The sequence below is a fragment of the Dermacentor variabilis genome, chromosome 6, assembly GCF_050947875.1.
Source record: "Dermacentor variabilis isolate Ectoservices chromosome 6, ASM5094787v1, whole genome shotgun sequence".
Taxonomy (NCBI): Eukaryota; Metazoa; Arthropoda; class Arachnida; order Ixodida; family Ixodidae; genus Dermacentor; species Dermacentor variabilis.
In genome coordinates, this window is record NC_134573.1 from 176,109,164 (window position 1) to 176,121,744 (window position 12,581).

Consider the following 12,581-nt stretch of genomic DNA (forward strand, 5'->3'; position numbering starts at 1 on the left):
TCTTGTGACGGCGCTTTTCTTAGCGTGCCAAGCACATTGCCGTCTTGGCACAGTGCTAGAAATGCTGACGCTCGTAGATGTCAATGCGTTTGGTGCTGATTATACGAAATGTAGCGAGAATGACTATTCCTGAAAGTAATAGTTTGAGAACACTGCCCCAACATCCATTAACAACAGGGCTGCAAACATATGGCTTGTGAGCAGATTTTTAGAGGCTGCGACTGTTAGCAGGTGGTAATTCAGCGCCATGTGTTGTCCCGTGTAACTTCCGTCTGTGTCATTCTGCCTACACTACAACAAATCACAAGATGACCTATCAAGAAACCCATATAGCTACCTTTATTTGCAAATGTACTATTTAGAACTCGACTGCAGCAAAGTCGTCCTGCCAGTGCAGTCTGAACCTTGCACTACCTGTGCTTAGCGTCAGCTTCTGCAGAAATTATGAGTTTACCTCGCTCATAATTGCGCACAAGCAGTGCCTGCTTCTAGTTATATTCTTCCACCAACTCGAAAGCTCACATCTGCCCAGAAGGAAGCTGCAAATGATGTGCGAGTGATTACTGAACATTAAGTGGAATTTGTTCTGTGAACTTCAATCTTACTGCTGGCCTGGTTCATACAACGTAGTGCATGCGCTGTAATTATATATTGTCTACTTTCTCACACTGTTAGTATACTGTGAATCTGTACTAAGAAGTTTAAATAACTATGCTGCAGTACGCAGCGCGGTGGCATAGCCCCATGGCAAACGCAAAATACACTGTTAGGAGTACATTTGTTTATTTAATAACAAAATAGATTGCTAGAATTTCGTATTCGTAGCGACAAGTGTAAAGCAGGAAACTAGAGGAACTATCTGCCAATCTCGTCAACATGTGTGGCCAATTTTCGGATCGAAATAACTAAAGTTTTGGCCCATAGAAATACATAAGCACTGCGTGGGACCTTTGGTCAGGATCGAATTAAATGAAAAGTAGAATTAACTGGAGTAGAATTAACGGAAGTCTACTGTGAATTGCCACTAGCCGAACTCATTTCGGTATCGGCATGCAGACACAGCCATTTTCATTGAAATGGTGAATAGTCCATTCTAATGGTGAAAGCCGTAATGTTTTCTATGTGCATCAAGAACTGAAATGGAGTCTTTTTAAATAATTTCTAGCAACAGATGCTTTCGTTAATAAGAGAAATGCTCGTGCACATGTGGAAATCTTCAACATGTGTGAAGAACTTTTTTAGCAGGATTCAAACAGTATTTTATGTCATTCGAAGGTAAGAAAGAATGACCACCTGTTTTACAACTCTTTCCTCATTGATGCCAGAACACTACAATAATGCGAATGATACAGTGCAGCCAGAGCTCATTGACCTGCATGGAGAATAGCCCCTCCAATAGGAGCCTTAATAAAACACAGAAACATATCTAACAATGCCTTGAAACTGGCATTTCTTTTAGGAAGCACCAATGTCTGCTATCAGTTTTGTTTGAACAAAGCTGCCTCCAGTGTTCAAGGACTAACGTGACATTAAAATGTTAAGCGAAGGACAGCAAATGACACCAAACAGACTGCCTTTCTGCAAGCAAAAGATGCTACACTTCCCTCTATAGGCAACCCACGTGGCTCCCATAAAAGATCAATTTTGGCCCTCCGTTGGTTTTGAGTTGTGCAAGCCTTGACTTACAAGTTATATCAATCACACCACATAGCTGATTTTATTGAGACTAGTGATGTTTGCAGCACAAATTTAAAGGACAACTGCTCAAGCACAGTAAACAACATTGGCAAAGTTTATTTTCAGCAGAACGCAATCCACAAGAAACCAAATGTGGCAAATGCAGTTTTATTGGGCGCGAAGAGCAGGACTGAGTGAATGAGGAGAAGTGCTTGTGCAAGGTAAACTTGGCTGAGTGATTGATTGATTGATGGGCGAGGCTTTTCAAAGCCCCGTTCTATTTACACATTTGACAACACAGTGCAGGGAGGAAGGACGGGAGGTTGGTTGGTGGACAGAGTTCCTCACTGAGCATTCACCAGTAGGATTTTTTTTTTAATGTGGCTGCAGTACCGCACACTGCAGCTTCTGTACACAATGCCCCTACTATTCACAAGAGGAAATCATACTTGACCAGCGTGCTCGCAACGCTGAGCCCTTGAGTGTGTATGAGGACTTTCCACAGGAAGAGGTGCACATCGTGTCTGCACCTGTAAATGGAACACAAAGCATACCCCTCAAGCTCCAGGGCTGGAGAGAGAGATAGAGCTACCAGAGTGCTGGAAACCACCTGTAAACATTTTGAACTACTAGACCCAGAAAATTAGTACCTTTTGGTATGGTGGCAATATAAACAAATTGTGGGGCTTAACGTCCAGAAACTGCACAGAGGGTTATGAGGGATGCTGTAGTGGAGGACACCATATTGATTTTGACCACTTGGCATTTTTTAACGCGCACCTAAATTTATGTACGCAAGTGTGTTTGCATTTCGCCCCCACTGAAATGCGGTCATTGCAGCCGGGAATAGAACCCGCGACGCCTTTCTAAAGCAAGACGTTGCGGGTTCTGTTCCGCTGAGCTACTATTGAGTTTTATTGCCACTGAGCTACTGCGGCAAATTTAGTGCTGGTAGGAGTTTGTTCATTGTACATAGCTGACGTATTGGCATGTTTTGAAAACGCAAAATATAAAAAACGTTTGCACATTGTGTTGATGTTTTGATACAGTTCCAAAATATGGAACTTTGAACAAAAACTAGGCCCTCTTTTATATATCATTCTAAAACATCAACGCTTACTTAGTTTACTTGGAGTCTGCAACTGCTGCCACTATGGGAAAGGATACACAATGCATGAAGAAAGCAGGAGCAAATTTGCTGGCATGCTCATTTGCTTCAAAATGCTGAGCTCAAAAATGGCCATGACTGAGAGCCAAGCCTAGGGCACTGCGCTCACCCGTAGAATATCGTAGCCACTGAGCTACCACAACAGGCGAAATAAAAGCAGCAGAAAATTTTCAGACTTGATCACCGGTTGTCACTGTAAACTTGGTTGCCAGCGACACGGCCGAAAACCATGCTGGCAGGCTATTTAAACGAAAATATTATCATTTCTGCTTGACTTGGCAGCCAAATTAGCATATGGCCATGCATTCAGAGTCCGAATTATCATGCAACATACGATGGGGCCAGTGACGGTGCTGTGGAGCTGTCCGAACTATTGGTGTCCCAATTGTTGCTCAGCGACTGTACTTCTTTAACATTGTACAAGCCATGAAATGTAATTCAGTTGCCAAAAACAGATTGAGTGCATCATCCATATCCATTTATTCGTCTTTCAGTCCTCGCATTTCCTTGGGCGTTGAATGGCTATGGCTGTCAAACAATCTTGTCAGCACTGGCTAACACTCCCAGGGCTAACTTCGTACACAAATACCCAAGACAGTGGCCAGAGATGGTGCATGGTAGCTTAATAATTGGTAAAGCATCACACGCGTAATATGTGGTATGTAGGTTCAGTCCGACCTGCAGCAAGTTATTTTTTCATCCACTTTCATTTTCCTTTACCTGGTTATTTATCCATTTAAAATAAATATAACAATACAGTTCCCCTAATTGTGACACACAACTTCCCCTATGTTGCGACTAACAAGAAAATGAGCCCCTTGCATCCCCTAATTCTTCTCATTTGCTGTATTGTTTGTACATCTTGTTCTTGTTCCCGTCTAGGCTATATGCCGTGATTACGAGATACATTCTTGTTTGTTTAATGGTTCTGCACTTGGTGCTGGCAACTGCGCATGGCGCTCGCTCACATTTGGCAGTTGCGTGCAAAGAGAATGCCATGATTTTACATCTGCTGCTGGAGTTTGCCAGCCAGAAAAGCTTAGAAAGCAAATTCGGTGCATAGTTGCAATCCTTCAAGCTAATACTAAGCTCTTTGTACTGAGAGACTGTCTTGAGAAGGTATAATATACCAGTCTAGTCTAAGTAAATGTCTGCTTTCAGCATCCCTCCCCCCCCCCCTCCCATCACTATAATATCAATCTAAAAATGGCAACCTATTCTACAGCTTTGCCATAACAGCATTTCACTAAAGGACTGCAAATATGTAATTAAAAGGAATTGCGGGCAAAAGTTTTGATTTACGCTTTTACAACTACACAGAAAAAAAAAGAGGCTCATTTCTTTTCTCCGCTTTAGCACATTTCATTTACATATTGCTATTACTTTTAGCAAGCGGTACCTTTAGCAGAGCTTTGTCAACTGTTCATTTATCCATTGAACAAGCACTGAAAACATTTATCTAAAGTGTCTAAAGTGTTAAGTGATGGGTTTTCTTGTTTTTGTTTTTGTGAAATGTCTGGCAGCTCAGAATAACTTACAACAGACATGTTTTTCCTGTCTTACACAGGCAACTTCTTGTCCATGACTGTCCGTTGTTCATATCAACAGTGAAGTATTTACGACAGCCTTTTTCAACAAACAAATGTTATGAAAGATATATATATATATTGCTCTTTAGTCTGTGTTCGGCAATACTTTGTGGATGAACTGAATGCAACTAATGAAAAAATTGTTTTTGAGGAACAAAGGCACTGAAATGAGAAGTAAGGAAAAGGCATACTGCACCTGTAACACGTCACGTCTCATCGGTCTCTGTTTTTGCGACTGGACCTCTTACCCGACCCTGCACTTTCAGAGCTGTGTCTGCGCCTCCGACTTCGGCTCCGACTCCTATCTTTTCTACGGCTCGAGCGCTTTACACTCCTTGAGCGACTCCTTCGTCGGCCATGGCTTCGACTTCGGCTTCTGGAGTGGCTTGTGCTGCTACTTCTCCGACGCCTGTGCCTGTCTTTTCTTTCCCTTGATCGGCTCCGTCGTTTGGTTCGTCTACGGCTACTGCTACGGCTGTGGCTAGAGCTGCTGCTGCTGCGGTAATGTCGGGACCGCCGCTTATCCTTTTTGTCTCGGGAACGACTCCGACTTTTCCTTCGATGAGAAGAGCTGCGGCTCCTTCTGTCGTGTCGCTTTTTGCTTACACTTGTTTTCTCTGATGATGACTTTACTGACTCGCGCCTTGAGCTCTTCTCCCGATCTCTCCTTGATGAGGAGGTGTCGTTGTGCTGCCTATCGTCCGTCTCAGAAGAATTGTGCTCAGGAGAAGAAGTGCTGCTGCTTTTGTCGCTGACCTTTTCGTCTGGAAGTTGCATCTGTGGTGGGCTCAACCAGCCTTCTTGCGGAGTGTTGCCAGCACTTTCTTGTTCTTCCTCGTTGTCATCGGGCACTGCTGTCTCCTCGTGGACGACCTCTCTAGGCGAGTCCGTGTCTAAAGCGTCGGTAGAACTCTTCTCGGCTACAAATACAACCATAACAATTACTTAATCTTCCGCGTAGGTTATGTTCACAAGATGCTAAACAAGAGATACAAAAACATGGAGTTAACCCACAGTGTTGTTAAACTAAAGAGTTACAGCAACATTTATTGCGCACTAATTTGCAGAAGTTGCTGCAGTTGTACCACCGTTGAGCATCTTTTCTTGCAATGTGTAAAGTGGCACATAATGGTAAATTTTATGCCAGTGAGTCATGCAGAACCATAAACATTTTTTCATACCAGTGGCAACCTCACACACTGTTAAAATCTTAAGGTTAGAGAAAAAGGACCACCACCACAGAAAAAGAAAAAATTCTGATGGAGGTGTAGGCATTCAGCCACTGTTGCAATGCTAAAGCAAGACAAACATGTTCATACAATTTTTTCTAACGGTGTGAGAATATTTGAAACTTCGAATATTCGATTCGAAGAACACTTTTCCTATTCGAACTCCTAAACATTGCCGTTGTAAAAGCTTAAAGGCAGCTTCGTCGCAGTACAGCTGTGTTATGCGGCGAAACATACTGACTATTGTGGTGAAGCACATTTGCTATGCAGTGAAGCATATCAAAATTAAGACGGGGGCGTTGTCATGGGGCCCCTCTGACATATCAGCTTAAAGGGGCCCTCAACCACTTTTTATCGAAGTGGAGAAAGGAATTTGAAGTGAAAATGGGCTATCTCAGAAATACTTTGCCGCAAAAAGCAGCTCAATAGGTTCGCCGCAAAAAGCAGCTCAATAGGTTCAGTAGAAGCGGAGTTATTGGCAATCAAACATTGCCTCCGCTGTGCTCCCGTTCCTTCTTCAATGTCTTGCACTGTGAAGGCTATGGCGCAGTGGGGTGTGGCCACAACGCACCGCCTTCTAAATGTCACCATGGCACACGGTTGAAATTTCATTTTGAATGTTAACATAGATGCCACGACTTCCCCCTTTGGTGCCTACAACGCGCTGCATTGCGCTGAGCCAGGGGACTCATGGCGGCACTCCACGGCGGCCATGGTATCTACGCCATGTAGCTGACCGCAGCTTGATGTCAGCTATCGGCCAACAGCAGCCGTCTAAGGGAATGACAAAATATTGCACCTAAAAGAGAGTGAGGACAGGGTTTTCTGTTGAAAAGATAGCGTTTGAGAGAAAGGTGACTTCACGATTCACTTGCGAGCTCGATGCACCGTGTAGAACAGCAAAACTTGGCTGAGGTGTTCACAGCAGCGTATGCTACCCACAGAATATGTTATTTCACCAAGCCCGAGGGGCAGATCAGGGCCCCTGTAAGTACCCAAACTGTGCTGCCTCCTCCACACCAGCTGCCAGGTGGAAACATCCATCTACTATTAATTTGACCAAGTGTTGAAAACATGGTTTCCAACTACAAATTTGACAAAGTAGTGAGCTGGGCAATGTTTTTAGACCCTCAGTCAGAAGTAGTTGAGTACCACCAGGATGAGACATTTCAATGGCAAACTGGGTTAAAAATCTGGCTTTAGAAGACTCAAGAAAAAGTTCAACCAGAAACCAAGGCATGTTCCCAACAATGAAAGCTTCTGAAGAGGCTCCTTTCCACATCAGCACTGTGGAAAGACTTTGAAAGGCCCATCAACCACCTGCAATTTTCACTTGCTTGTGGCAGCAATTTTTACTGTCACAAGCACAGGTTGAGATATATGCACATGATGAAATTTTGGGCCAGAAAGAAGATCCGTGTGAGTGGTGGTGTAAGCATGGTGCCTACTGCCAGCTCGACTCGTGAAGGGATAACTGCCAATACCAGATTGAGGGTGTCGCTTCTGCCTGAACATGTCAAGCAGCTATCCTTCCTTCACGAAAACATTAAATAAAAGCGGTTATGATACTGTCAAGCAAAAGTGCTGCACTAGAGAATTTTGTTGATCACAAAGCAGAATCTTCCTGTACATTACTTGCTGTGCAATAAACCGACTTTTTTTTAGTACCTCTGGTTAGCAAAAGAAGAATTATTTTTTGGAAGACCAAAATTATTCTTATTTGAAAAAAAGAAACTCAATTCAACTCGCACTTGGTTTTCATCATTTGAATATGTTTCTAATTTGAAAATTTTACTTTCACACGTCCCTAATTTTTTTGTTAATTTCTTACATTGAAATTGAAATTGGTTCTACGTGTTACAGAAAATAAGATCAATGCCCTAATCTACATGTGCTGGCATGGTTCCCTACACTTCTGCCTTTCTCTTTTCACAAACTGAACATCCATGTTGACAGCATTAGTCTTACAAGCCATTATCACTGCAGCCTACTGTTATGTGCAGCCACGCAGAAAGCAGTTGAATGATGCTTTGTCACATTTCACTTGTCAGCGCTGCTGTACCTACCTCACAGCAAACACTGAAATTTTAGAAAATACTGCCACAATTTTCTTTGTCTATATGTTTTTTCAAGGATCCTCAAAACAACCATCTGATTACTCACAATGAAATGTAAATAACAGGTGTTTACACATGAAATCTGTGCAGCATGGCTGGAAAATTGTTTGCTTGAGGAATTTTGAAGTTTCTGCTACCAACAGCAGCATACCACAGTTTTACAAAGGCAAAAAAAACCCCTAAAGTTGCATAGCTTGTTCCAATTGACATACAATAGGCAAATACAAAAAAAAAAAAAACTGCTATAGAGGCCTGCTGCTGTGAACTTTGCTTTACTCTTCCTATCCTATTTACAATGGTGAGCTGGCAAAGACTGTATTCTGTAGTACACTGCCTATAAGCATATAATTTAGTGACTTGGCAGGGATTATGCTGGCATTCAATGTACAGCTACATGGTTTGCCGAGGGGCCTCCTGAGCCCACCTTCCATGCATGCAAACACACATAAAGTGGGCCATTGCGCTTTATTTGGCTGATATTGTGCAGCTGGCCATGTTCACAAGTAGACAACACTAGTGGACGACTTACTGCCTAACGAAGCAGTACATAGCTGCAACAGCCCAAAATATAATTTGAAGGGGATGGCCACGTGTTCACAGATAAGGGCAGAATTTTTTACTTTTGTGAGAAATAGTGCGCTGTATTTTCTAAGCCATCCTCTCTGGTACAACGAAAAAAGTTTCAGGGGCCCTTTAAATGGTAAAGAGCAAGGTCTTATTCCAAGAAGTGCTCCTGTTTACCAATACAGTTGAAACTCATTTTAACGAAGTGATGACCACACTCGAATTATTTCATTAAATCAGGAAGTTCGGAAAATTGAGTAAGGGATTTTTCGGTCCTTCGAAATCTAAAGTTGTAACATAGCAACACCCAAAAGGTACCGCAGCATTTCATTTTCCGCTAACCCATGCCTGCACTGGCAAAATGTCTGCAAGGGTGGCCCAACTACTGCCACCCCTAGCGCCATCTCATACGTAAGAATGCTAGCGACTTCAGAGTCCATTATTCCGTGCATGGGCGCGGCGTGCAGCTTCATCAAAATAAAGGTAGGGCCGTGATTATGGTGCCTAGATGTTCTAACGCGATAGCATTAGAGTGCACGCTCTAACAAAAACCATTCTGTGTTGAAATTAGAAAGAAATCACAGCTTTTTTTACTCATTTATTTCTGAAAAAGCTTCATTAAATCATGTTAATTCAAGCTAGTTTCTTTAATTCGGGTTGATGACAACATTGAACCTTATGGGTACTTGCTGGGGAATGGATATTTCTTTGTTAGATTGTGAACTTTGTAAAATCAGGTTTCGTTAGATCGAGTTTTACCTGTGCCTTTACCATCCTGTCCACTTACCGGCTTTGCATGTTCTAGCGATTTCACACCACGTATAATCTTGGCACAGATAAGCAGGGCATGCAGAGCCAGCATATGGCCAAGGAAATTTAAGTAGCAGTTACGCATCTGTGTTACCCTTCGCCTTTCTACCATCATATTAAGTAACGAGGTTCACTGCTAAGGTGCAGATCAAAATTCTGCTTGGCAACCATAGTCAACAGGAGTTCGTGTAATGCAGACCCGAAATATAAATGATGAATTGTGGTACAGATAGTGCTGAGTCCATGGGCCAAAACTCGGGGTGTGCGTGCACTGAATTCAATTCGATATTCTAATCGAATGTCGAATCGAACCAAGAAAAAGAAGCCGAATAGCGAACTGAATATTGAATATCAGAAAATTTAACACAGCACTTTATGCTTACCAACTTTGTGCAAAAAAACGGTGCTGCACATGCTCAGGAGGCTACTCACATTACATAAGAATGTTGCTAGCTATCAATAACTCAGGTACCTAGGAACCAAGCTGTATAGCATTGTCGAATTAGTACGCCAGCATTGATAACAGCTTAGTTTGTATATGAAGGTCTGGAGAACGTTTTTTATCAGTAGATAGTCTGTTGAATAAAATCAATAAATTTTTCTCTGCGATACAATAAATAGGGGAGTTATCTTGTCCCATATACCAATGAGGTTTTCAGTTTAATAGTTGGCCATACTATGCTTAACAGCCATCTTCTATCACTAAGAATATAATGCGTTTCGGTTTTTTACAGACAGGATTTTTCTATCTTGATAGCCACTGATTTCTGTGAATTATCATCAGTTCATTAACATCATTTGACTTGTCACCAGTCCTCACAGTCACCGGTGACACACGGGTCAAGTGGAGTCAGTGCCAATGGTAAAGAACGGGTGCCCTTTCACTTTCAGTTTTAGCATTGTTTGCTACCTGTGGTAGTCAAATCAGGAGGCCCACGGTAACTTCATGTGACGCAAGTCGGCACGTGTGCTAAGTTTGTGAACTGCAAGAACCTGCATGTGTAAATGCTATTGAACAATATCTGATATGATCTGTGTGCCCTCCTGTGGCTAATCGGCCCGATCTTCACACAATTTCGTGCTTTCCATATGCGCTGATTTTGTTGTTCCCTCTGTCCATGTTGCATTAATCGTTTCAATCAGTCTCACCAACCTGGTCGAGCTGAAAGATATCATATACCATGGGAAAGCCTCGCCTGTCAAGGCACCAACCCCGGCAGGGTATTTCACTGAACATTAAAAAAAACTGAACTTTCAAAATGGTGAATACTAGCAGATATTTGATTTGGAAATAAAATTATTTGAATGTTTGCTATTTCATTCAAAATCGAATATTCAAGTGTATTCGCAAACTCCTAGCAAAAACTGATCCAATTTTGAGAGGACTTGCAACACATTTTGATGAAACAGTTATTCCTCCACATCTGTGACAAACAAGGATTGAAGACCAATGCAACAAAAGCAGTGCATTCAGAAATAATGTGCAACCATTTATGTCCCTTTATTATTATTATTACTTTTTCCAATGAGCCTATTGACATGCCCTTCTGTCTTCCTGTTGGAGACAACATGCCAACACAGGTTGTCGTCTTCAGTGACACAACAGAATGCATCATGTTGCATAAAATGAGATCAAAATGCAGAATGGTGATAAACGCAGTTGTTGCCAGTTTCCTTTCAGAAGTGGTGTTATTTAGAAGCACTGCCCACATACCCCCGGCCACTGAACTTGCAAAGCCAGCATTGAAGTAATAACCAATCTACTCACCAGGCCTGTTGCTGTTACGCACGCCCCCGTCTTCCGTTACCTTCTGAGCTGCCTGCTGCTGCTGTTGCTGCTGCTGCTGCTGCTGCAGCCGGCGCTCATGCTGACGGTCCTCTTCATCAAGCTCCTCAGCCACCTGGTGCTCCCACTCGGCAAACGCAGCCCGCTTGTCACGAATAGAGCGCTGCAGCTCTTCCTCAGAGTCGTCTCCGCTTTCAGCACCACTGCTCGACTCGCTGTCACTGCCGTAACCGCTGATGCCGCCTGAGAATGGTCATGCCCACAGAGCCCTGCTTATCAGATGTCTCTACTACTGGCCTTAATAGACACAGATAAATGAAAGATGGCAAACTCCTGAATGGTCTTGCTTTCTGAATAGTAATTGCTTTAACATCATAAAACATTCTAGCAAGATGCTTGCCTGACCGCAGAAACTAACCACATTTCTGATGCTGTTCTTTTTCTGCCATTAAACTCAACAACTATATGTTGTGAAAACATAAGGAGCAAAATGAGACAGCTCCAAACAGATGCTCCTTGCATTTGGAATCCAAGCAAACGATTCTATATGCCTTTCCTCGTAGCAAATGACACCCTCAGTAAGCAATATGCACAGAGGTGATGTATCACTTTCAACTGCTCTTATTTCTGGTTCCCAGATACCTTATATGTTATCTGTGAGCAGCATAATATTGAAGTAATGTCACGTGAGGATTAAACTTGAAACCATCATCTCTTTGTATTTACAGGGCAACTTTACAATGAAAGTAACGGAATAAAATGGTAGGGCACCAAAGATTGAAACCAGGCAAAAACAAGAGGTGGGTTGTTGTGTCTCGCTGAATTCTCCATTAATTCTTGTGCGCTTTATTTTTTTACCACTTGGGCATATGAAATATTACCCCGAAACCACTTTCTCCACTGTAATCCACATGTATCACGTTGGCTACATTGTTAAGGCATTACCCAAACCATATTATAATATTTTGGCACACAGATTATAGCTATATATTTGAATAAACTTATCCAACACACTCACATTTAACTTAAAAAGAGTTTAATGATTGCTACCGGACTAGTGAGTGATTCTCGTGTTAAAACAACTGAAGTGTAAGGCAAGGCAACAGCAAACTTGCCCAGAACTGAGGTCAGAACTCCTCTACAAGATGTTCACAGTTGGGTTTGGTGTCAGAAAACTGATGTTTCCTGTAGTGAAAATTCCTACACTATCCAACCTTTTTGATTGCTGATGCACCAAGCTTAGGAGCTTTCAATATTCAGCAAACACAGTGGAACTTTGCAATATTTTTCTGCAGGGGCCGACAGGATGTTCACTCAGCCCAGTACACACTCCTGTACAATACTGTGTAGTATACTTGAGTAAAGGCCGCACACCCCAAACTTGGCAGCCCATATTTTGGGGGGAGGAAAGTAAGGTGGCAAACAAACAGCATGTCTGATCCTGGATCTTGAAAACGTGGCACACAATGCCTTCAGACATCATCATTATTACCTGTAGGTTACAGGCATTTCTAATGCGATGGACAGCAATGAGGATGACTGCCTTTTTAAAGGTGCTCGCAAACTGCGTCCTAGCAGCAGCGACGCAAATATAGATGGACTATTAACAGGCACATCTGCAGACAAAGGCCGGATAGAGTG

At 42.6% G+C, this 12,581-nt stretch overlaps 1 protein-coding gene across 5 annotated transcripts in view; it reads right to left on the reverse strand.

Annotated features, from left to right (window-relative positions):
• Positions 1–1,769: 1,769 nt before the first annotated feature.
• LOC142585844 (uncharacterized) overlaps positions 1,770–12,581 on the reverse strand; it is a 32,232-nt gene continuing 21,420 nt past the window's right edge. For all 5 annotated transcript variants that reach the window (XM_075696895.1, XM_075696894.1, XM_075696890.1 and 2 more), the window contains 3 exons: positions 10,923–11,183; positions 4,631–5,354; positions 1,770–2,207 (listed from right to left, as the gene is read on the reverse strand). In XM_075696895.1, the coding sequence (XP_075553010.1) occupies positions 4,648–5,354; positions 10,923–11,183 (968 nt within the window). In that variant the 3' untranslated portion in view covers positions 1,770–2,207; positions 4,631–4,647. The remainder of the gene's footprint in view (positions 2,208–4,630; positions 5,355–10,922; positions 11,184–12,581) is intronic.